This window comes from Rattus rattus, chromosome 16 (assembly GCF_011064425.1).
Source record: "Rattus rattus isolate New Zealand chromosome 16, Rrattus_CSIRO_v1, whole genome shotgun sequence".
In the NCBI taxonomy this organism is placed as follows: domain Eukaryota; kingdom Metazoa; phylum Chordata; class Mammalia; order Rodentia; family Muridae; genus Rattus; species Rattus rattus.
The window spans coordinates 31,043,003-31,068,845 of NC_046169.1; the positions used below are offsets into that span (position 1 = coordinate 31,043,003).

The following is a 25,843-nucleotide window of genomic DNA, read 5'->3' on the forward strand; positions in this document are numbered from 1 at the left end:
GCCCTCCTAAAGGGCAAGGCACAGGAAAGGGCAAGGTCCTTGACGTCCTTGTATGAACGTCACCCCGTGATGCTTATAAAAAAAGTTTTATTGAGACACTGCCATAGCCATTGACTCATCATTGTCTGGATCTGCCAAATGGCAGAGTTGCGCTGTCTCTGTTGAGAGCATGGGGTAGAGCCTGACATGTTGACCTGATGGTCTTTTACGAAGAAAGTTTGCCAACACGTGTGTTACCATTAATGACCCCAAAGGCCCCGCCCACTTGCCCTGCTACACACTTGGGGAGGGGGTGTAATGGTATAGAGCAATACAGAACTGTGTACCCACTATTCGACATTGACTATTTTTGCAATTTATTTTACAGCCATTTATAGAGGAAATAAAACAGACATGACATCTTCCTATACTCTCTGTCCCCTTCTCTGCCCTCAATTCATATCCTTCCTTCCTTCCTTCCTTCCTTCCTTCATTTACTTTATTATTATTGTTTTGTCCCTTTTGGAAATCAGGGTCTATATAGACCTAGAACTTCCTATGTGGACCAGGCTGACCTTGAACTGGTGGCGATCCTCCTCCTGCCCCTGCCTCCCAAGTACCCGGGTTAAAGGTGAGTGTGCCACCACACCTGACCCACCTCCCTTTCTTTTTAATTTTTTTTTCTTTTCTTTTTTTTCGAAGCTGGGGACTGAACCCAGGGCCTTGCGCTTGCTAGGCAAGCACTCTACCACTGAGCTAAATCCCCAACCCCCCTCCCTTTCTTTTTATTTCATGTGAACAGCTGGTTTTCCTGAATGTATGTCTGTGAACCACATGCATGCTCTGCCTGAGAAGGCCAGAAGAGGGCGTCAGATCCCCTGGGACTGGGGTTCCAGAGGGTTGTAACCCATCTTGTGGGCGCTGGGAATCGAACCTAGGTCCTCCGCAAGAGCAGCTGGTGCTTGTAACTACTGGGTCAACTCTCCAGCGCCCTTCCTTTACTTTTGTACCATGCAAGTATCTCCTACAAGCTAGGTAAGTACCCTCCCTCTGAGCAACCCCTTCTAGCTGCCTACTTTCTACTTGGTGTCTGAATCTAACGTGACCCAGTTCTCTTTGACTTTTGCATGTGTCTAAAAGCATGTAGCGTGTGGAGGTCATAGAACATGCCACTACCCTTTTGAAATCAGAGCAGCTGTGCCTGCCTCTGCACAGGTCCCTTCCTGGAGGGCGGCTGTTATCGATCCTCCAGGGAAGGAATGGGGAGAGAGTCATTAGTTGCTCTCCCTCCTTCCCTCCGCTGCCCACCTCCAAGAGCACATAGCCCCGGGAGATGCTAAAGTATGTAAGAGGAGGAGGTAATCGAAGGAGACACCCCACCTATCTTACCTCCCCCCTATGCAGCTTTTGGCAAGCCACCATCCGCGCTGGAGATGAGTAAGCCCAATAAACTCACTGGTTCGCCAAGCTGGGCTTGGATGGAATTGTGTCTTTGATCTGTTGTTGGCGCCCTATTTGGGGTGAATAGACGTTTAGTTCACGTCTCCTCAGGAAGTCACTCCAAGAGTGGAGCTTAAAAAGGCACGCAAACTCTGCCTGATTCTGCATCTGGCAGGTTGCTGTCTCACTCTCCATGATTTTGTTTTTCTTTCCGTGTGGGTACAAGTAGATCTGCCCTTTTAACTACTGTGTACTATTCCGCCTCGTCTTGCTCTATTTGCTACACTAACAAAGAAATGCAAACCCGTTGAGCAGTATCAGGGGCGACCATCTCATTAGAACGTTCATTGAGTTTATTTGTCCGGTCCTGGGAACTGTTTGTGAGTGCCCAGCCTAGGAATATTGAAATAATTTATTGAGGGCTGGAAATGGACCCAGCTGACAAAAGAGCTTTGAAACCTTGGTGAATTTGACATCTCAACTCTGATTCCCTTTTGGCTGCCAGCAGGGACATCCAAGACTGCGTTCACTGACCCCCCACATCCAAGGCCACCGGGTCAGGGAGCCCTTGAAATACCCTTTTCTTTCTCTGTTGTTACCCAACTGGGAGACTAAACGAGCTTTTAGGCTCCAGTAAAGTAAAACGTCAAAAAGGGGAAGAGTGTTTGGTCAGCCTTGTGGGGAGACCTAGAACTTCACTGGGTCGTTCGGAGAGAGTGATGCATTTTAGGGCGAGCCTGCAGCAGTGGTCGGTGGGGAGGCGGCTGCGGAAAGGGTTTCCCCATAATGGGCGTTGCCCCGAAATCCAGGGAGGGAACCGCCAGACGGCTCCTGGGTTTTCCCCCGTCGCCTCCGGGGAACTTCTCCACGCTCAGGAACAAAGCAGCGTGGAGCAGCTGGCAGGAACTGAGACCCACTCCCAAACTTGCGGCCTGTGCGCCCCTGCGCGGGCGAGCCCGGCCTCGCTTCCTGCCGCCGGCCGCCTTCTCCTCCCCCCCCCAACCTCGCCTCCGCCCCGCCGCTACTTAAGTCTCCGCGGGACCCGGCGCGCGCGGCCGAGGCTGCGGCGGGTACGCGCGCTCCACGCCGGGTCCTTGGCCAATCAGCACGGAGCCCGAGGCGCCGCCGCGCGCGAGCCGAAGCCCGGGCGGCTCCTCCCGTGGAGAGCCGAACCGGACCGAGCCGAGCCGAGCCAAGCCGAGCCGGGGGCGCAGAGCGCGGGAGGCGGCGGCGCGGAGCCCAGGTGAGCTGACCCGAGGCGGGCCGGGCTGAGTGGGGGGACGCAACCTCCCTGTGGGTCTCCGGGTCCCGGACGCGCGCGGGGCCGGCAGACACAGCCCAGAGGCGGGCCCCGAGGGGACCCCACGTGCGCCGCCCCGCGTCCCGCCACGTGGAGGGCTGCGCCCCCTTTCCCCGGGCCTCCCGAGTGGGGCGGTGCTCGGGCCCCGGCGGCAGGAGCCGGCCTGGAGTTCCGCACCGAGGTCCGCCGGCCGGGGCGATCCCGGATCCCGGCGACGGCCTAGGCCACCCCTGGCGCTTGACAGGTGCGGAACCTGAGCGCGCGGGAGTGTCCCACCCCCGCAGGCTGCAAGGCACTCGGGGACCGGGGTCCTAGAGGCTTGGCCGGGAGTCTGCCCTCTCATCACCCCGACCTCACAGGCCGACTTGATCCTTTTGACCTAAATTTACCTCAGGGCTGCAGCGAGCGGTGCATGAAGAGTGCATGCCCGGCTCCCTCTGGCTCTGCCCTGGGGTTGGTGCCCTGGTATCACCGGGGCTTTGCCAGGGTTCTCCCCACCCCCTGGATGCCCAGTTTGGGAAGCGGGGTGTTTTCACAGCTCTGTCAGCCTCCTCCCCGGCTGCTCTCACTTGGAGAGGAAGAGGTGGCACTTTGCAGAGGGATGGAGCAGGGGGTGGAGGACATCTCAGGTGCCTTGGGCAAAGAAGGAGCCTCCTGACCTGGGGGTGGGGTGGGTCGTGCTCTTCATTCGTTACCCTAGATGCAGCTTTTACCTTCCTCAGCCTCTTCTGTGCGGTCCCCCAGTCTTGGAGTAGAAACTTCAGGTGCCCTGGGGCATTAATGATGTCTTTTACTCCTCCTCCCGACTCTGCCCCCACAGGACCGAGAGGAGGATTGCTCTGCCTCCCAACTCCCTACTCCTTTGTTCTTTGGAAGTGGCAGGGGCTGCCACCGCTCCCAAGCCCACAGACACTGCAGTTTCAGAATAGATTGTGTGGTGGTGTGCAGAAGCTGCTTCAGTTTGCCCGATCCTCCTCCTGTACAATCTGCTGCTCTTAACTGCTTCATCAAAGCCACCATCTGATGAGCCCCTTCTTTGGATGATCTTAGTTACCTTTATCATCCATGCTGGGGATAGAACCCAGTGCCATGAGCATGCTACTAAGCACACCCTCTACCAACGAACCACACTCCCACCCCCTAAGTAACATTTACTGAGTTCTTGCTATGTGGCAAATGCCTGGGTTATCTCATTTAATGCTGACCCATATCCTATGTGGTGGGGAGTTTTTGGTCACTGAGGTTGAGAACAGGAGTCTGAGGTTCCTGGGACTAAATGGCTCAGAGCAGTTAGTTAACTTAGCCAGGATCACACACAGACAATGCAGGGCTTCCCTTTCCTTCTTGTGGGGGAAGCCCAGGCCTGTTTACTGGGCTGTGTATGAAGACACAGGCGTCCTGCTGTCCTGTGAGGAGGACTCAGGCTTGTCTTTCTCTGCAGTCGCTAGTTGGGCTAATAACTATGCAGTATTTCTCAGAGGACAGTCCCACCCTCCTGGTGAGCATTTGGAAACACGTGGGAGGGACTTTTGGCTTGTCAAAATGAGACTAAGCGCTCATGGAGTTTAGTGGGCAGGAACTAAGGAAAGCCAAATGTCCTGTAAGAATGTCCCTACCTCAAATGCCAGGAGGGAGATGCTGAGAAATGCCACAAGCCTCAAGGGCTGAGGGAGTGGAGAGGGAGCAAGCCACAGGGTGCTATTTCTGGAGAAATCTGTTCTGAGAGGAGTGAATCCCAGAGGCTCCCTGGAGGAGGTGTCTGTTATGCCAAGCCTTCAGAGATGGGCTGAAAAGTTGAGGGGTTAGGTAGAGGGAATAGGGTGGGATCCGACTCAACTGAGGGACTTTGCGATTGGATGTGGACCGTGGCTAGGGCCGCTGTCTTTCCTCCATCCTGAGGCTCTGCACGTGTGCACTTTCACACGGGTCCTCTGAGTGAGAGTCCTTGGACGGGTGGGTGAGAGAGTCCCGAGGTGGTTCTCAGGCTGCAGTGCTCTCTCTCGGTTCGCACCTATCCTCCATCCTTGGAAGCTGAGGATTTAGATGTTTCTCTCTCTCTGATTCTCTAGGACCTCTTAGACTGGGGATGTGGCTCAGGTGGTAGGGTGCTTGCCTGGTACACTTTGCTAGCAAGCCCTCCACCATCAGACTCGGTTCTCCAATCCTTAAAAAAAAAAAAAAAACGAGGCGAGGTTCCTCCCAGTGGCATTTAGGACACTTACAGTGTTGTAGTCTGTTCCCTCTGTCTAGTTTCAGAGCATTTTTATCCCCTCAAAAGGAAATCCTGTACCTAATAAACCATCACTCCTTGTTCCAGGCATCCCTCCCTCCAGCCCCTGGCACCCACACATCTGCTTTCTCTGGGATTAGTGTACTTTGGATGCCTGTGGGTCGCATCTTATACAATAGGAGGTCTTTTGTGTCTGGCTCCACTCAGAATCACATCTTCTACGCTTCCTTCCTTTTTGATGGCTGAATAATATTCCACGCTCCAAGCAGACTACACCTGGTTTATTTATCATGACAGACATTTGTGTTGTTTCCCATATATGGGCTTCTCTTTCTTTTCCTCTTCTGGGAGACAGGGTCTCACTCTGTAGCCCAGTCTGGCTTTGATCTCTTGACCTTCCATCTCTGCCTCCTGCATGCAGACACCACCGTGCCTAGCTGATTTTTCTTTCTTTCATTCTTTTTTTTCTTCCAATTATAAAACATTTTAAGCCCAGAGAAATGGCAAAGTTTGGTTCTGCTTTGTTTGTTTGGACTGATTGGTATTTCACAAGGCAGGAAGGAGGCCCTGGGCGTGACAGGAACTGGACAGGGTGCTGCTGCCTTGTACTCAGCTGGGCTCTGCAACATTCAACCCCCTGTTTGGGGGTCTGGGAACAGATGCTGCACTGTGAGAGCTCACGGGTGCTGGGACCTGCTCCTTGTGGGAGTCTCCGAGCTGCTGGGGAGACCCGTGCAACAGATGAGCCATATCTTAGGCTATCTCTCCCTTTTGGAAAGGGAGAAAGAGAAAACTGGAAGCTTCTGTCGTGCCCCCACACCCAAGCTGCTGAGGTACTATTTCTGTGTTGCCTCCTTTTATCCTGGAGGCTGTAAATAGTTGAGAGATGGCTGTTACCGAGATAAAAATGCTAATTCCAACCTGGAAAGGAGCAAGAAGTGGGGGCGAGGAGGGGAGGCCAGGATCTTGCCCTCTGCCCTGAGAGGTTGAGCAGCGGGCAGAATTGAGGGAAAGCCAAGGTGGGTGGTTCTGTTAGGGAACCCTTAAAGGGGAGTCAATGGTTAGATAGGAGGGCGGGGCAGGGAGCTCATTCCCTGGTTCAGTTTGGCAGAGGCAGGATCCTGCTTTGTGGTCCAGACTGGCTGTGTGAACTTAAAAGAGCATCCTGCCTCTGCCTCCCTTGCGCTGGGATTCATGAGCCACCATACCTTCCTAACTCCATTGTGCTGTTGCCTTCAAAGCCGGTGGAAGAGAGGGAGATCTTGCCTTTCTGTTAATTTCAGCCCTTGTTCCCCATTCTGGGTCCAGGTGTGAGGGACAGGTGGCCCTGTAGACCCGGTTTCCTGATTTGTCCCGGCTTAGGGGGTTGTACACTTGAGGCTGGAGAAGGAAGAAGGTGGATTTAGACGAGCAGGATGAGGGAGGGAGAGCCATGTGGGAGGGCAAGATAGGGCCCCCTGGTCTCTGATTGGCCAGACTGTGTATTGCTGGAGTGGATCTCTCCCCACCACCTTCGTCTCTGTATTCTAGAAAGTTCTAGGCCTGAGAATTCAGTGGCGAATTCAGAACTGCATTCTCCCCAGCCAGTCAGGCTGTGTTGCTGTGTCCAGTCTGGGTATTTGTTCCCGGTACAGTCGGAGGCTGCTCCCTTTGGTCTCCCCAAATAGATTGAGTTCCTAGGATGGCAGCCACATGACTTATGTTAAGATTTTGACCCAGCCTGTACTTTACTCAGGAGACAGTTTGGGACCTTTGCAAGGCTCTGTCCATAACTTTTAGGGTTTTTTTTTCTTGGAAATCACAGACCGGGACGTTTACAGAGACCCTAGGTTCCACTTTAGGCATCTGGGGAAAAACAAAAACAAAACAAAAAAAAAAAACAAAAAAAAAAAAAAAACAACAACTGGGGTTGGGGTCATTTAGACACTCAGTGGTAGATTCCATTACAGATGGTTAGGAAAAAAAGGACCTTTGGAAAAGCGGTCAACAACAACTGAGCCATCTCTCCAGCCCGACCCACTCTGACCTGTTTTAAGGATACTTAAGTTACCGTGTGACTCTAGGTAAATCGGTAATCTTTAAATGTTTTAAAAAATGTATCTGTTTGTTTGTTTGAGACAGCGTTTCTCTGCCTCCTGAGTGTTGGGACTAAAGGTGTTTGATGACTTGACTGGCTGAGATCTTTCTTCCTTTTTTAAAGATGTATTTATTCATTATATATGACTACACTGTAGCTGTCTTCAGACACACCAGAAGAGGGCATCGGATCTCATTACAGATGGTTGTGAGCCACCATGTGGTTGCTGGGAATTGAACTCAGGACCTCTGGAAGAGCAGTCAGTGCTCTTAACCACTGAGCCATCCCTCCAGCCCCTGAGATCTTTCTCCATTGTTTCACCTTGATTGTTTGAGACAAGGTCTCTCACTGAACCCTAGCACGCACACCATTTGGCAGTCACACCGGGCTTTCTTATGAGGGCGCTGTGGGGCTGAACTCCCGGTCTTCGCGCTCACACATTCACTGCAGGCATGGCACTGTGGTGGCGTCTGTAATCCTCACAGTCAGGAGGCCGAGGCAGGCGGATCACAGAGCTAGCCTGTGCCTCACAGTGAGGCTCTGCTTCAGAAATTTATTATTTTAATTAGGAAGGGAAAATACTTCCCAGGACAGACGTCCTTGATGCCCCCCACCCCCAGCTCCCTTCTGCGTCGCCAGTTGCCTCTCTTCTATTCTCTTGTGTATTAGTCTGGCTGTCCGAACCCCCAGCCCCCACCGCACCCCCGTTTGTGTTGTGGCACTGGGTCCTCTCCTTTTAAATGTTTCATGAGATTGTTGCTCCCTTGCTCCAGAAATCCCATTTAGGGACCCTCCATAATCACTTGGAGTGATTTGACCCTTCGGGGGTTTGGTTTTGGGGGTGTGTGTGTGTGTTTGATTGACACGCTCTCACTGTGTAGCCCTGGCTAGCCTTGTATTTGTGGTCTAGCTGAGGATGACCCTTGAGACCTTGACCGTCTTCCATGCCTGCACCTCCACAGTATTTCAGGCGTGCACCACTGTGCCTGATTCACAGCCGCGCTGGGGACCCAGGACCTCTTGCATACTTGATAAGCAATCTCCCAATTGATCTTCATCCCTAATTGACTGTTAAAAGAACAGACGAGTGAAATGAATTTTCCTCTAGGGCCTCAGTTTCCCCAGGTGAGAGAGGATGTGGCTGTTTCCTGACTCTGGGATGGTATCGTTCTGGTCTTGGTGGGATCTGTGGAGCTGATTCGCACCCCTCCCCTTTTTTTTTTTTTGGTCTTGGAGCCAGGGAAGAGGTGCTCTGGGGACCCTGATGGACTCCGAGGAAGGTGCGTCTCTGATTTTGAAGCCTACCTGCGACTTGTTATGCACACCACAGCCCGGGTAGTGGCTCAGCTTGGCTCAGCGTGGCCCAGCTCCGCCCGGCTCAGCATTTGGCAGGCGGCAGTTGCTGGTTGGAAATGGCCCCCAGGAAAGGAAATGGTCAAGCGCTTCCTGGAGGCCTGTGCCACTTGGCTTCCTGGCAGAGGATGGAACATTCCTCTCATCCTGGCTGGGGACTGGCTCCATCTGCTCCAGGAAGGGTCTGGCGGCTCCACTGGGTGCCCTGGGGGGGGCGGGGCGCAGGGGGCTTCCGGGTGGGGCAGTTCTTGTGATTCACGGTGAACTGCCAGGCTCAGCCTGGGCTGCTGGCATTTTGTCAAACCTGAGCAGCTTGTAGGAATGTCCTCTTCAATCCTGTGTTCCGATCCCTGCCCTTCCTTGTAGAGGGCTTGTCCTGGGGGAATTACACAACCACAGGGAGTCACTCCATGCCTGGTGCCTGCTGGGACTTAAAGCATTTTTAGTACAATCTTTTATGCCAAACTATTGCATTTATGGTTAATTTTTTTTTCTTTGCTACGGAAAGTGTTGGTAACTTCATTGGATTCTTGTAAGGTCTCTGGTCCCTAAACAATTCCGAGTACTGGCTTAGATTGTAGAGTTGGGACACGATCCTTCCACATAGCCTAGACCTGGGTGGGCCTAACTTTCCTTCCCTGGCAGCCCTAGCCCCAGTCCTAGTGCTCTGTTCTCCTCCTTCCTTCAGACCTTGAAGGCCAAGCCTGCGTCAGAAGCAGCGACAAGGGAGGCCCAGGCCAGACACCGGCTGGCCAAGGAGACTTGATTAAAAGCGGCTTCGTCCAGGCGGATGGCTTGGTGTCCTTGGCCTGGAGTAGAGATCGATAAGCAATTGTTTTTCTGTTGGCGAGGAAAAAAAAAAATCCCCATTGACTTTCGCAGGCACTGCCAAGTCTGGTTTTCTTTTCAGGAACACTTGTAGTCCCAATAGAAGTGGCTCCGAGAGGAAGGATATAGGTCGCCTGCCTGCCCTGGGCTGTCTGGGTCACGGTTGTGGAATCCATGGAATTGCAGGTGGACTCTCGAGGACTGTAGGCACTCAGGAAGATTCTGGAACACAGCCCCTGCCGTTCATAGACATTGTATCAAAGACTACCTTGCTCAGCTGTTCATAGACATTGTATCTAAAGACTAGCTTCTTAGCACTTCAGTCATGTGATCAGAGTGCACGTCTGCTCGCCGTGACTATGCAGAAGCTGCCCAGTTTAAAGATGAGGAAACTGAGGCAGAGAGAAAATTTTAAGGCAAGCTGGGCAGAGGATAAGTCCAGGCTGTGGCCTCGGAGCCCCGCTTTTCTCTTTTGGAAGGTGAGGATCACATCAGGATATGTAAGATAACATTAGGCAGGCTGCAGAGAGTGCGGAACTCCACTGACAGGGAAGCTGAGGCAGGAGCATAGCTGGTGATGTCTTCGTCGGTACTGAGGCGTGGCATATTACTCCTAGCATGGCTGCTTACTCACTCTCTTCTGGAAATTCATCTCCAGGGCCGGAAAGATGGCTCAGTCGTTGTACTTTTACACGGGACCTGAGTTTAAGTCTGGCAGCTCAGAACCAGCTCTAAGGGAGCTCGTGCCCTTTCCGGTCTTCATGACACCTGCGCTCCAGTGGCACAGGCATTGACACGCACATAAATAAAAACTATATACGTGAGAGGGGCTGAGAAGCCGTGGCAGGACAAGATGGCAGGTGATGTTAAGATTCTGCTCTGTGTATTTACAGGTTGTTATTAATGTTCTCAGGGATGGATAACCGGGCAATGTTTAAGTGGGCCATCTTCACTGGATCTAAAAAAAAAAAAAAAAAAACTTTTGACATACAGTGAAAATGGCCATCTTCACTGGTTTTTACAATTCAGTGGCCTCAAGCTTGTCCACCGTGTTGGGCTCCTCCCTTGAGTTTGGACTTCCTCATTCTCTCCCCTTAACCCGGCCCACCACTGTGCTGCTTTCTTCCCTTCCGGTTTTGAATTCAGGTTCTCATGTAGTCCAGGCTACCTCAAACTCGCTCACTGAGTGGCTAAAGGTGACCTTGAACTTCTGCTCTTAACTGCCTGTTGCCGAGCAAGCACCAGCGCGCAGGTTGTGCAATGTTGGGGGTGGAGCCCAGGGCTTTACGCGCTGTGCTCACTGGCCCCACCCCCACCCCCGCGTCCAATCGAATTTGACCATCCTGGGTGCCACTCACTGGTTGTGGGTCAGACTTGCCTTCCTGCTCTGACTCTCATGTGACCTACCACGTTCTGTAGGCCCACTTATCCTTTGATAGACGGGGTTCCGTCCACCGTTTAGCAGTCGTGACTAGCGACGCCATGGCTGTTGCTATGCAGGGGTCTGAAGCCCTGCGTTCCGTTTTTTTTTTTTTTGTTTTTTTTTGAGTGCGTACCAATGGGAAGAATGACAGGTCATATGGGCCTTCCATGGCCAGCTTCCTGAGGAAGTGCAGCGGCTGCTGGCTGTTTTCATGTGTACTTCTCTTCCTGTAAGCCAGGCTGAGCACCTTGTCACATGGTTGACTTTGTTGGGGTTTGTTTGTGTGTGGTATATGCAATGTATGTGGGTGCACGTGTTTGCACTCAAGCCGGAGACGGACAAGGGCTCTCCTCTCTCTCACGCTCACCTTATTCCCTTGGGACAGGCTTTTTTTCTCTGACCCCACAGCTAGGCTGGCAGTCAGCGAGCCTCCTGTCTCTGCCCTCATAGTGCTGGGGTTATAAATACCCTTAGGTCACACCGAGCTTTTAGTGTGGGTGCTGGGATTTGAACTCAGGCCTTCACACTTGTGCAGCAAGCACTCTTACCCACTAAACCATCTCCCCGGCTCTTTATTGTATTTTTTCTTCTTTATTGAAAATACATTTCATACAATATATCTTTATCATTTTTTTTCCTTCAATTCCTCCCAGGTACCCCCCCCCCGCCAACTTTATGTTCTTTCTCCTCTTTCTTAGAACAGATAACCAAGTCAAATCAAATCAAACTTCCAACCAAGAAAATCCAACACTTTAAAAAAAAATCATGAATGGTGTTCATCTGTAGGCACCGGTGACGGCTGAGAATGCCAGGGGTTTTCTGATTGGAGGATTCCCCACTGTTGTTACAATAGATGTTTCTGAAAGGTCGATTTAGAGGGCCAGACAACATCTCCAGGGAGCCCTGACTTCATGCTACTCCCTCTCAAGTCCTCCTTCCCGCGGGTGACCCTGGAAGCCATGTTACTCACTGAAATGGCAGTCAGCACCCACTGTTTTCCCAGGCCTAAGGAGACCCTCCTTGGTGAGCACACAGCTGCCACCACGCATTGCCGACGCACGGATTTAACTCAGTGCCTGTGACATTTGTCCACCAGCATTTGTCAAACACGTGAGCGAAAGGTTAATATTCCCTCCCAGGGCTGGTGGGAATTGACAACCTGGAGGTGTGTGCCAATCTCCCCCCACCCTCTCTTTTCCTCTCTCCAACTGATCTAAAAGTTCCCTTGAGGCCGGACCTCATGGCGTACACCTTTGATCCCAGCACTCGGGAGGCAGAGGCAGATGGGTTTCTGTGAGTTCGAGGACAACCTGGTCTACAGAGTGAGTTCCAGGACCACCAGGGCTACACAGAGAGGCCCTGTCTGGAAAAACAAAAACAAACAAAAGAGATTAGAGGACTTAAAATGAATTGGGGGTGTGGGGGTGCTGAGGGAGAGTCAAAGGCTCCTCAAATCCTAGTTAGGAACTTTGCTGCAAGCTACCCTAGCCCTCTAATTAACCCCCCTTTCCCTTTAAAATTGAGACAGGGTCTCACTGTGTAATTCTGTCTTGCCTGGATGGCCTGCATCTCCCAGAAGCCCCCCTAGCTCCATCTCTGGAGTGTGCTGGGAATAAAGGCGTGGGCTACCACGCCTGGCAGATGAACTCCGATGAGATCGGTTCACTGCATTCAGTACATGCACTGGGTTGTGAAGTCTCCACCCTGTCTAATTCCAAGACATTTTTGCCAAGATGAAACCCTGCACCTATCTCGCAGTCACTGCATTGCCCTCCAGAACGCTCCTCCGTAGTCCTAGGTAACCGCTAATCTGCCTGTCTCCCTGGATTTGCCTAGTATGGAAATTTCATTTCCGTGGAATTACGCCATTCGAGGCCTCTTGGGACCGGGCTTATGCTTGGTGTGATGTTTTCTCCTCTGTGTGGTAGCCATAGCTAATGCTTATGGGTATCTATTCATCTGCTGCCTCCCTCCTCAGGTCCTAGGATGAGAGCTGGTAGAGCTCCTAGGTACAGAGCACACGGAAAGCCTCTGCCGTTTTGAGGAACCACCTTCCGGCAGCCATCTTGGTTTCTTAGGTGGTGCTAGGGATTTGAACTCAGGTTCTCATGCCCATGGGGCAGACACTCTTACCACTGAGCTGCAGTCTCCCCAGCCTGTTTGTTTTGAGAGGGTCTCAGTCTACAGCCTGGGCGGGCCTGAGATGTGCACCCCACTTACCCCACCACAGCACAGGGGGCTTAGGACATCTTACCAGTCCGTGGGAGAAGTCACTGCAGTGAGGCATGGATGATACGGGTAGAAGGGTTTCATTTGGCCTACCTAGCATTTAAGAAATAGATAATTACTAGTTCTCTTTTTTCCTTTAAAGATTTATTTATTTATTATATATAAGTACCTGTCTTAGCTAACTTCAGACATGCCAGGACCTCTGGGGCATCAGATCCCTTACAGATGGCTGTGAGCCACCATGTGGTTGCTGGGAATTGAACTCAGGACCTCTGGAAGAGCAGTCACCATGTGTTCTTAACTCAGAACCTCTGAGCCATCTCTCCACCACTGTAATTACTAATTCTTTTTTTTTTTTTTTTTTTGGTTTTTTTTTTGGTTCTTTTTTTCGGAGCTGGGGACCGAACCCAGGGCCTTGCGCTTCCTAGGCAAGTGCTCTACCACTGAGCTAAATCCCCAAGCCCCTAATTACTGATTTAATTCTTTAAAGAACTCTGTGTGTGTGTGTGTGTGTGTGTGTGTGTGTGTGTGTGTCTGGCTGTCCTGGAACTTTCTGTGTAGTCCTGTTTACTTCAAAAAAGAAAATGATTTAAAAGTCTACTACTACCCCTGCCTGAGGTTAACCTGCCCTGCCCTGCCCCTGCCCCTGCCTCATTTAATATTTTCTCTCCCTCATCCCCCTGCCCCTGCCCCTGCCCCTGCCCCTGCCCCTGCTTGGCAACACTGCAGTTAGCTGCCAATCCTGTCTCTTGGGGCTCCTTATACTTTCTTCATATAAGAATTGAATTTAGGGCTGGAGAGATGGCTCAGTGGTTAAGAACACTGACCGTTTTTCTAGAGGCCTTGAGTTCAAATCCCAGCAACCACAGGGTGGTTCACAACTATCTGTAATGGGGATCTGATGCCCTCTTCTGGTGTGTCTGAAGACAGCTACAGTGTACTTATATATAATGAAAAATTGAAAAAAAAAAGAATTGAATTTAAATTTCTTGTCATGATGTGTGAGAAGAAATGCAAAAGAGTACATTGTCCCTCCCCCATTTCTTAAAGATTTGCGAATGAGTGTTTTTGCCTGCATATGTGTCTGTGCACTGTGTGCCTGGTGTCTTTGAAGGTCAGACAAGAGCATCGGTTCCCCTTGGAACTGGAGTTACTGATGGTTGTGAGCCACCATGTGGTTGCTGGGAATTGAACTCAGGGCCTCTGGAAGAGCAGTCAGTGCTCTAACCACTGAGCAATCTCTCCAGCCCCAATATTTATTTTTTTCAAAGATAGCTGGTGTTGTGCAGACCAGGCAGACCTTGAACTCCTGACCTTCTGAGATCTGGGATTATAGACATGTGCCACCAGAACACTGGCTACAAAATTTATTTTTTTTTTTTTTTTTGTTTTTTTTTTTTTTTTTTTTTTTTTTTGAGACAGAGTCTTGCTCTGTAGCACAATCTAGCCTGGTGTTTACTGTGTAGCCCAGGCTAGCCTTTAATTCCTGGCAATACTCCTGCCTTAGATTCCCAAGCGCTATACCACCATACTGGGCAGAAAGATGTTTTTAAGGATCTTAACCGTGTGCTCCAATCAGTCACTAGCCTGGCCCGGAGGACGGACTCCTTTCTCTGTCCCTGCCTGGCTGACGGTTGTTTCTCTCTTTCTGCAGGCAGCTCTACTGCTGATGGAAGTGCTCCGGCCTGGCCGATGAAGTTGGTACACACACCATGTCATCATGTGTCTCTAGCCAGCCCACCAGCGACCGGGCGGCCCCCCAGGATGAGCTGGGAAGCGGGGGTGTCAGCCGGGAAAGCCAGAAGCCCTGCGAGGCACTGCGGGGACTCTCATCCTTAAGCATCCACTTGGGCATGGAATCCTTCATCGTGGTCACCGAGTGTGAACCAGGCCGGGGCGTGGACCTCAGCCTGGCCCGAGACCAGCCCCTGGAGGCCGATGGCCAGGAACTCCCTCTGGATGCCTCGGAACCTGAGTCACGGTCCCTGCTTTCTGGTCGCAAGATGTCCCTCCAGGAGCCGTCCCAGGGCGGGCCGGCGTCCAGCAGCAGCCTGGACATGAATGGACGCTGCATCTGCCCATCCCTGTCCTACTCACCAGCCAGCTCCCCACAGTCCTCTCCCCGGATGCCCCGGCGGCCCACAGTGGAGTCGCACCACGTCTCCATCACGGGTTTGCAGGTTGGTGCGTGCGCTGAGTGAGCCTTGGTGGGGTAGATGGGGAGGGGGAGGATGACCCGAAGGACATTAGAGGCCGCAGACTGAGATGAAGCCTCAAAAGCAACAAAGTAAACATCCCCGCCACCCCCCACGTTCTCACCGGGCAAACGTTCGTTTTTTTCCTCTTTGACTGCTCCTGGGAAAACTTTTCAGTCAGACGGAGGGTATCTCTTACCTGCTGGCCGCGTCCTTCACGCTCCTTCCCCAGTAGCTGCTGAACTGAGTCCGTTTCATTTCTTTGCCATCGACAGGATCTATGTAGCCCAGGCTGGCTTTGAACTTTGTATGACCCCCTTCCCCAGACTCTCGAACGCCGAGATAACAGGTGTGTGCAGCCACTCCTGGCATTCCAAACTGCCTTTTTCTTTTTTCTCTAAAAAAAAAAATTAGCGTTTTAGATTAGTTTGCAGGTTGTAGGATTTTGTGTCAGCAGGTTCACTGCCCGTTCGAGTGCTCCATTAGCTCAGCTTCCTCTCCAGCGTAATGATGTTGAGATCTATCCGTGCCGTTGGATACGCTCCTGGCCCCGATAGCTGCAGATCCAGCCAACCTTGAAAATATTCGGAAGGGAAAAAAAAATCGCAACTATGAGGCTGTGCGGGCTATTTTTTTTCTCTTGTCATTAAATGATAATTTAAATAGTTATTGCCTCAGAGCACCGGGGTAGAATGACTTACATAACAGTGACATTGTATTAAATACATAAGCAGCTTGGGAATGAGTTAAAGTGTGTGTGTGTGTGTGTGCTCGCGTGAGCGTGTTAGTGTTCATGTGTGTGTGAGTACACGTGGGTGTGAGTGTATGAGAGTGTGAGTGTGTGAGTATGAGTGTGTGTGTGTGAGTGTGTGCATGTATGAGTTTGCATGTGAGTGTATGAGAGTGTGTGTGAGTGTGAGTGTTTGAGTGTGTTTGTGAGTGTGTGTGAATGTCTGAGTATGGGTGAGTGTGTGTGAATGTCTGAGTATGGGTGAGTGTGTGTGTGAGTGTGCATGAGTGTGTGTGTGTGTATGAGTGTGTGTGAATGTGTGTGTAGCAGGAGAGCGGTTCAGTGGAAGAGGAATGGCTACTCTTGCAGAGGACCCCAGTTCTGCTCCCAGCACCCGCATGGAGGCTTACAACCCCCTTTAACTTCAACTCCAGAGGGTCCGATGCCATTTTCTGACCTGTGGGGGCATCTGACACAGACCAACACAAACATAAATATAATAAAATAGGATATGAGGGAAGCAGGGTCGGAAAGATAGCTCAGCGGTTAAGAGCACTGACTGCTCTTCCAGAGGCCCTGAGTTCAATTCCCAGCAACCACATGGTGGCTCACAACCATCTGTCATGGGATCCCATGCCCTCTTCTGGTGTGTCTAAAGACAGCGACAGTGTACTCATATGCATAAAATAAATAAATCTTTAAAAAAAAAATCTGAGGGAAGAGGGCTGGGTATGCTGTAATCCCAGAATTCAGGAGGCAGAGACAAGAGGATCATTGCAAGTTCTGTAAGTGGCTCCAGGCCAGAAGAGCTGTCTGTTTCCTAGTGTGGAAATGTATGCGAGAGGGGATGTATAAGGGGCGTATTCTGTACTGGCACATTGCCGTGCGTGCCATTTTCTCTGAGGGACTTTAGCTCTTCTTGCTTGGTATCTGCAACGGTTCCCTGCAGACACCGCGAGACATGTTTACTGGGAGTTGATGGTCTTCATTTACTACGTAAACTTTTTTTTTTGAGACATGATCTCATTGTCTCCCCGCTGGCCTCACACTCACCTACCTGTACCTGCTGAGGGCTGCGATGACAGGCTCGTGCCACCTGGCCTTGCTGATGTTGGTTCCTTTTTATTACTGAATCGTTTTTATTTCTCTTGGGTAGTCCTAGAAACAGACGCCGGGTGCTGGGATGAGGATGTTAAGCAGCTGGTGGGGCTGTCGCTGTAGCTCAGTTGACAGGGTGCTTGCTTAGCGTGTACGAAGCCCCAGGTTCCACCCCTAACACCTCATGATGATCCCAAGAGATGAGGCAGGAGGACCAGCAGTTCAGGCTCCACCCCCCCCCACCCCCAAGTATCCTGCTTTTCTAACAGGTTAGTCTTTTATTTGACAAATTCACACATGTCAACATTGTATCTTTTTTTTTTTTTTTTCTTTTTTTCGGAGCTGGGGACCGAACCCAGGGCCTTGCGCTTGCTAGGCAATCGCTCTACCACTGAGCTAAATCCCTCAACCCTCTTCTACCCTAGCTCCTTTTCACCTTCGGCCTCTTGCCCTCGAGCTGGGGAAGGCAACTGCCTTTGGGATAGTAACTGATCTTGTGCAGGTGACCATGGTTGCGGCAAGCTCCTGAGTCCAGTGGTCGTGTCCTATCCTAAAGATAGCCTTTCACAGCCCTCCTCCCTGTCCCCTGGTTCTTACATTGACTTGTGTCCCCTTTTGAGATATTCTCAGAGCCGAATACTCACTGGTCACTTATGCTCAGTGCTTGGACCAGTCACGGGTCTCTGTGTTAGCAGCCGCCCACTGCAGAGAGATACTTCTCCGGCCAAGTTGGAGAGCAGCTCTAAATTATGGGAGTAAACATAAACATGAGAAGGCAGTTTGACAACACGCCATTCAAGCCAAACAACAGCAGCAGGTTTCCTTGTAGGACCTGTGACCTTTCGCAGCTGAGCGCCATCGCCCAGCTCTACGATGCCAAGCTTGAATCCCCTCGTGTGGAGCAGGCCTCAGAACCAGTCAGCAAGCATGGGTTTCCTTCACAACCTCCGTACCGCATTGTATCGGGTCAGTGTTAGAGCGCACAGAGTTTGCTGCTGGGTGATACTGTGATGACTTCCCTCCCCCAGTGGCCTGCATGGCCCCTTCAGGCAACTATGAAAGCGAGCCAACAGGGTGGAGGTTGTAGCTTGGCTTCTCTGTCGTTAGCCGAAGTGTATTGTGTCGTCAGTAGTAGTTTTACCGTCTACTTATGGGAACCCAAGAGCAGCGGTAATAAATAACCTATGTTGTCTTGGGGGCCTCTGGGACATCTCTGACCTGGCCCCTGTAGAGGAGGGTAGCACTGAGATTTTAATTCAGTAACCCACAACTTTTGCAGTATTTATCCACCATGCAAGGCTACCTGTGTTTGCATTTTTTTTCTTTTTGGAAACAAGGTCTGTGTGACTATATAGTCCCTGTCTGTCCTGGAACTCTCTATGTAGATGAGCCTGTCCTTAATTCACAGAGATTTGCCTTCTTCTGCCTCCTGGGTGCTGAGATTAAAGGTGTGCACCACCACACTCTTAAATAGCATGTTTGTGGTCAGCCGGGAATAGATGGGATCGTGTATGAAAGGAGGGAGAGTGGAGAGAGAGGGAGGGAAGTCGTTTTCAGGGGGGCTGCCCACGCCCCACGTCCTGTTCTGGCAGCTGTATGCGTAACTGTGAGCTCTGTATTCTCCCCAGCACTCGCCTGACTACCCGTCCTTTTCTGGCTTGGCGTGGCTTTCATACGCATGTATTCAATGGTTCTTCATGCTTGTTAACCATTTATCCGTCTCCTTTAAAGAAGCGCCTGTTCAGACCTTTTGCTCGTTTTTTTGTTTTTTTTTTTTTTTTTTCCGTCTTTATTAACTTGGGTGTTTCTTATTTACATTTCGACTGTTATTCCCTTTCGGGCCAACATCCCCTAACCTCCTCCCCCCCCCATTACCGCCCTCCCCCCAACAATCATGTTCACTGGGGGTTCAGTCTTGGCAGGACTAAGGGCTTCCCCTTCCACTGGTGCTCTTACTAGGCTATTCATTGCTTGTTTTTTTTAATAATAATTTTTATATTTTGAAATTATATCATTCTCCTTTCCTCCTTCTAACCCCTCCCATGTGCCCCTCCTCCGCCTGCTCTCTCTCCAGTTCATGGAGGGGAATCTGGAGACAGGGTTTCTCTGTGTAGCCCTGGCTGTCTTAGAACTCACTCTGTAGACCAGGCTGGCCTTGAACTCGGATCCACTTGCCTCTGCCTTTGCCTACCCAGTGCTGAAATGAAAAGCATGCACTACGACCACCTGGTTCATGGCCTCTCTTTCTCTAGTTTTTGTTGAATATACACATATTTTTAATACATAAATATGACCTGCTCACATTGTATCATTTCTGTTATGCTCGTTTTTCTATTTGGGTTGTGAGTGTTCTTTATGTATTGTGGGTCCTTAGTCTAATGGGTGTGTGAGTGTGGTGTGGTGCGTATATATGTGTGTGTCTGTGGGTGTGGGGTGTGTATGTGTATGTGAGATGTGTGGGTGAGTGTGTGTGTGAGCATGTGTGAGTGTGTGTGTGAGCATGTGAGTGTGTGTGTGCGTGAGCATGTGTGTGTGTGTGTGTGTGTGATGTGTGGGTGAGCATGTGTGAGTGTGTGTGTCTATGTGCATGTGTGTGAGATGTGTGTGAGTATGTGAGTGTGTGTCTGTGCATGTGTGTGAGGTGTGTATATGTATGTGGTGTGTATGTATGTGTGCGATGTGTGTGTGAGCGTGGTATGGTGTGTATATATGTGTGTGTCTGTGGGTGTGGGGTGTGTATGTGTGTGTGAGATGTGTGGGTGAGTGTGTGTGAGCATGTGTGAGTGTGTATGTGTCTATGTGCATGTGTGTGAGATGTGTGTATGTGAGTGTGTGTCTGCATGTGTGTGAGGTGTGTATATATATGTGTGAGATGTGTGTGTGAGTGTGGTATGGTGTGTATATGTGTGTGTCTGTGGGTGTGGGGTGTGTATGTATGTGCTGTGTATGTATGTGTGAGATGTATGTGTGAGTGTGTGTGTCTATGTGCATGTGTGTGAGATGTGTGTGAGTATGTAAGTGTATATGCATGTGTGTGAGGTGTGTATATATGTATGTGTGTGTGTATCTGTGTACATGTGTGTGAGGTGTGTGTGTGTGAGTGTGTGCATGAGTGAGTGTGTCAGTGTATGTGTTGTTGAAGGCCAGCTTCGACAGGTCAAGGGAAACTGAGGCAAGGGCATAGAATCAGCAGCTGATCATTCAACAGACTTTCCTCTGAGGAGATAAAACGTGATCCATTGTGGCCGGCACTCCCTCTGACCATCCAGAGACTGTCTTTTTTTTTTTTTTTTTTTTTTTTCGGAGCTGGGGACTGAACCCAGGGAAGAGACTTTCTTAACTCTTTAAACTTGGGGGGATGGGGGGCAGCCAGGAGGAAAAGAAAAAAGGGGAGAAAATCTCTCTCTCTCTCTCTCACACACACACACACACACATACACACACACACACACACACTGAGCGGATGAAGCAAGACAAGTGCTAATAATGTCTCATACACACACACACACACACACACACACACACACACACATACATACACACATTCACACATTGAGTGGCTAAAGCAAAGTTCCAACCACTTTACATATATACATAAACACACATATTTGGTGGATGGAGGCTTACCAATCAGTAGGCTTCAACCATTTTCGTGTGTGTGTGTGTGTGTGTGTGTGTGTGTGTGTGTGTGTGTTTGTATGTGTATTTGTGTGTGTGTGCATTATGTGTGTTTACATTGTGGGGTGTGTTTGTGTGTGTGTATTATGTGTGTTTACATTGTGGTGTGTGTGTGTTTGTGTGTGTGTGTAAATATTTCTCATCTCTTTTTCTAAGTTCAATATAACCCCAAAGCAGTAATCCTTTTGCCGTTGGTTAGCAGAGTTTAGCAAGCCAGTCTATGTTGCAGCTCTTTTCCTATGCTTACCTGGTGACATTTTGTCTTTACCAAGAAGCGGATCATCATCTCTCTTACGCCTTATTTGTTAAGTCGTGTTCAGCTAAACTGGGTAATCATGGTTCTCTAGTCTTACATCATAACAGAATTATTTACTCTTTACTCATAACCTGTCTTTTCATGGTTATGACAAGGGACATGGCCACATCCCTATACTCCAAGTCCAGGAACTCAGACCCAACCTAGAATGAATGTTTTCTTTGATCATTAACTTGTCTGAAGCCTATGTTTCTCCCTAGTACGGTTACATGCTTATAACATGTAAGGAAAGCACACTTGTGCTCCTTTTCTTTCTTTTCTTTTTTTTTGGTTCTTTTTTTTGGAGCTGGGGACCGAACCCAGGACCTTGTGCTTGCTAGGCAAGTGCTCTACCACTGAGCTAAATCCCCAACCCCTTGTGCTCCTTTTCTAACCTATGCAGCCTTTGCACACCTTCTACAAGGAGGGGCACAGTCTGTTAAAACAACTTAAACCATCTCCTTAAACGCTCTATCAAATACCCTAACTTCCTAAAAGTACTTAAACCAAATTGGCAATTCCATAAAATCATTAATTCACCTAAACTATTATTTTTATGAAAGTTCACTTCACGTTGATCTGCAGGCAGATTGCCCACCAGAAGGGGCTGTCACCCAGGAAGTGAGCACACCAGGCTATAGGCAGTGACAGTCTTCCCAGGACAATCACACCAGGTCAGATATATGAGGACCATAATAGTGACAAACAGTGAAGGCACATCAGGAGCAGGAAGCAATCCTGGGACAGAGCCCTGGGGCTGGGCCTCTCCAAGGTACACCCATGGCAGTGAGCAAAACGCTGGGCCATCTCCAGGAGGCTCACTTGTCTACTGTAGCTGCTCCTGCATGGTGTCTGCCAGTGTGTGTGTGTGTGTGTGTTGTGAATTGTTTTAGCTCAGGCAATTTTTTTTTTTTCTTTTTTGAGACACGGTCTCATAGCCTAGACTGACTTCGAGCTCACCATGTAACAGGATGATTTTTGGTCTCCTGATCTTCCTACCTCACCTTCTGTCTCTCTTTCTCTGACACAGGGCTTCAGCTGTATAACCCAGGGTGGGCTGAGGGTGCAGCTTAGTGGTAAAGTGTCTAGCATGCATAAGGCCCTGAGTGTGATCCTTAGTGCTGACCCCCCATAATAACAAAACTAGTATATATTCTCTTTGTATGTTGGTGTGTGTGTGTGTGTGTTCATGTGTGCACAGGTGCACATGTATAATGAGTGCGTGTGGAGACCAGAGATCAGGCTGTCATGAGGTTACAGATGAGAGTCTTGTTCTTCTAAAACAGTTTCTCATGGGTACCTTGGTGTGTTGATTAGCCTGGCTGGCCAGTGTGCCCAGGGACCCCCACATCCCCCCAGTCTCTGACTCCCACTGCTGGGATTGCAGGCGTGTTCCCCTATACCTGCCTTTCTATGTAGGCTCCCAGGGTCATACCAGGTCCTCTTGCTTGTGTGGCAGACAGTTCATCGCCTGAGCCATCCCCCATTCCCAATATGTATTCTTTAATAGGGGGAGGGCAGGGAATTGGGGTGCTCCTTGACTTTGCAGTCATTATTATTTTGGTGAGATCCGTCTCACCTGTGCCTCTCTTTGTTTTCCAGGACTGTGTGCAGCTGAATCAGTACACGCTGAAGGATGAAATTGGAAAGGTAAATGTTCCAGGGGCTCTCGGCCACCTTTGTACCTGGACCAGGGATGTCCCCGACACCCTGGATGGGATCAGTAGAGCCGGGAAGAGAGGGACCTTTGGAGGCAAGGCTGGTGGGGTGAAAGGGTTTTGTCATTAATAGTGTGTATGTGTGTGTGTGTGTGTGTGTGTGTGTGTGTGTGTGTGGTGTGTGTGTATGTGTGTGTGGTGTGTGTGTGTGTGGTGTGTGTGTGTGTGTGTGTGTGGTATGTGGTGTGTGTGTGTGCGGTAGTGTGTGTGTGGTATGTGTGTGTGTGTGTGTGTGTGTGTGTGTGGTGTGTGTGTGTGTGTGTGTATGGTGTGTGTGTGTGTGTGTGGTGTGTGTGTGTGTGTGTGTGTGTGTGTGTGTGTGTGTGGTGTGGTGTGTGTGTGTGTGTGTGGTGTGGGGGTGTGTGCGTGCATGTGTGTAGGCTAAAGGTTTATGACAGATGTCTTTTCTCAGTACCTCTCCACTTTATTCTTGGAGATATGGTCTCTCACTGATCATGAAGCTCAGAGATTCTGCAAAACTAGCCAGAAGCCCGAGGTATTCTGTGTTGCCCACCCCCACCCAGCACTGAGATTATAGGTGGATTTTTACCTAATCAGCCATCTTACCAACCCTTCTTTCAAAAAAATACCTTTTGAGATAGGGTCTCACTATGTAGCTCGGGCTAGTCTAGGACTCACTCTGTAGACCAGGATGGCCTCAGACTCAGAGATCCTCCTGCCTCTGCCTTCCAAGAGCCTGGACTGAAAGTGTGCAGCACCACGCCTAACCTTTTTTTAATTTATAGTGTTAAAATTAGATGTGTTTCTGCAGTTCAGAAAACTTCCGGAGAATTCCTCCATCGCCATGGTGATAGTCCCCATCACATTAATGGGGCTCCCCTTGCCCCATCCGTTTTTGTTAGTATCACTGAGGGACTAGAAACTCAAACGCTAATAGAAGATATGTTAGCATCACTGGCCTAAGTATGGTAAGTGTAAGCCCATAAGGAGTAGTGAGGACTGAAGCTAACTGGTAAGCCTTGGAGGATGGCCCCCTGCGTGAAGCTGCTTAGATATGAGACCTGAGTGGTGTTGCAGGATATCTGATCACAAGAACCCAGAGATTGTGTTATTTACTGAAAAAAAAAAAGTTTTTCTAGCTGTGGTGTGGCTTAGCACACTTAGTACACACCTTAAATCCCAAACAATGAAGGCAAAGTTGTGTAGAATGAAGCACCCATGTTCGAAAATGATGTCTAATTGAGTGGCAGACAAAGTGACGAATCAGAGGACTATTTGACAGAATAGGATCCGCCCAACTGTCTTGACAAGAGAGGGAAGGGAAGCTACTTAAGGGAGCAGTGCAGAGAGAAGGGGAGAGTTTTTCAGAGACAGGTTGAAGGGAGAGCAAGCTAGACACAGGGGAAGACAGAAAGAGCCAGAGGAGGAGACAGGAGATTAGAACAGATTGCCAGAGTTAGTTTGAGGCCAAGCAGAGCAATTCAGTGGGAGGCCGAGAGAGAAGCCAGACTGAATCAGTCAGCTTGGAGAGGAGTTTTGAGCCAGAACAGCTCAGACTTCAGAAAGAGCTAACAAGGGTGAGCTTATTCAGCAGCAAGCCTCAGAGGCTGAGAACATTCTAGGCCTAGAGAAGAGGCTAGAAGCTTCCGGGACTGGGCAACAGCCTCACAGATAATATTTACATGTTCAGCAGAGTTTCCAGGTTTCTCAGACCCGGGTTTTTATCTTAGTTCTTCCCATTGAAGTGTTAGCAGCTGATTTAGATTCCAGACATGGCAAGTCCAACAGAGTGCAGTCTCAGTCAGTACGCTTGCCCAGTGAGCTGCAGCCTGTAGCCTGGCAGAGTCCTCAACTCATACAGCATGGCTTCTGGCTACTACATCACATGCATCTCTTTATCCAGGGCTCCTATGGCGTTGTCAAGCTGGCCTACAATGAAAATGACAATACTTATTATGTGAGTATCCCCATCCCATCTAAAGGAAAGCCCCTTTCCCAGCACTCAGCTCCCCATCCCAGCACTCAGCTAAAGGAAAGCTCCCCACTCAGCTCCTTTCCCAGCACTCAGCCCAGCACTCAGCCTCAGCACTCAGCTCCCAGCACTCAGCCTCAGCACTCAGCTCCCAGCACTCAGCTCCCAGCACTCAGCTCCCAGCACTCAGCTCCCAGCACTCAGCTCCCAGCACTCAGCTCCTAGCACTCAGCTCTCAGCACTCAGCTCCCAGCACTCAGCTCCCAGCACTCAGCTCCTAGTACTCAGCTCCCACTACTCAGTTCCCACCATTCAGTTCTTAGCACTCAGCTCCCAGCACTCGGCTCCCAGCACTCAGCACTAAGCTCCCAGCTCTGATTGAGGTTTGGGTATTTATTCTCCCATTTTATTCTTAGGTCATTTAGGCAGAAACAACACCAGATGGCCTGGTGTCTTCCATACCTCTTTCACAGTCCCCAAACAAGTCAATAGATGAGCCCTTGTAGTTGAGCCTCTGGAGTAGGTGGTGTCGGTTCAGATGTAAGCCAACAGCACGACTTTGGGCAGGCAGCCATCATACCCTTCTTTGGCCCATTGCTCTGGTTCTGGCTCACTGTCTGACCCAGTGGCACGAGTCATGAGCTTAGTGCTTCCCAGCTGAGTCTGCTGACAAGGAACCTCGGGCGTACGGCAGGCTTGGCACTGGCACAACTCCAGGTGTCTTGTCTCCACGTAGCCCAGTAGCAGCTTGCTTCTGCTGGTGATGCGAGGCGCTCACTACCCTGTCCTGAGGTGCCAAGGGTCTGGGAGTTCAGTGAGGCTGGAGAGGAGAGAACCTAACCATCTCCTTTAACTGGACTTGGGGGTCTGTTCTTCTGCAGGCAATGAAAGTGCTGTCCAAAAAGAAGCTGATCCGACAGGCCGGCTTTCCACGTGAGTGTTGCTGACCTTTGTTCTAAGGTGTGGGGACAGAGCCAGGTGAATGTGATGTCCAGCAGAGAGACTCTGGGAAGAGACACCACATCCCATACAGGACCTCCCCTGAGAGCTCATTTGTTTTCATTTAAGACTTTGGAAGCTGAGTTTGAGGGCAGGAGAGATGGCTCAGCAGAAAAGGCACTTGCCCCAAGACTGATCCCCTGAGTTTGATTCCTAAGGCCCTGTAAGGGCAGGACAGAACCCACTCCTACAAGTTATCCTCTGACCTTCACATTCGTTCTGTAGCGTATGCACCCCAGAAGAAATAAATAATCAAAAAGCTGAACCTGGAGTTACCAGTGTCTTTGTTTCTTTTCCTGGTGTCCTGATCAAAGACTGACAAAATCAATTTAAAGAGG

At 50.2% G+C, this 25,843-nt stretch overlaps 1 protein-coding gene across 2 annotated transcripts in view; it reads left to right on the plus strand.

Annotated features, from left to right (window-relative positions):
• The first annotated feature begins 2,534 nt into the window (after positions 1 to 2,534).
• Positions 2,535 to 25,843, plus strand: part of Camkk2 (calcium/calmodulin dependent protein kinase kinase 2) — a 47,855-nt gene continuing 24,546 nt past the window's right edge. For both annotated transcript variants that reach the window (XM_032886559.1, XM_032886560.1), the window contains exons 1-5: positions 2,535 to 2,662; positions 14,514 to 15,039; positions 22,458 to 22,505; positions 24,438 to 24,491; positions 25,388 to 25,439. In XM_032886559.1, the coding sequence (XP_032742450.1) occupies positions 14,572 to 15,039; positions 22,458 to 22,505; positions 24,438 to 24,491; positions 25,388 to 25,439 (622 nt within the window). In that variant the 5' untranslated portion in view covers positions 2,535 to 2,662; positions 14,514 to 14,571. The remainder of the gene's footprint in view (positions 2,663 to 14,513; positions 15,040 to 22,457; positions 22,506 to 24,437; positions 24,492 to 25,387; positions 25,440 to 25,843) is intronic.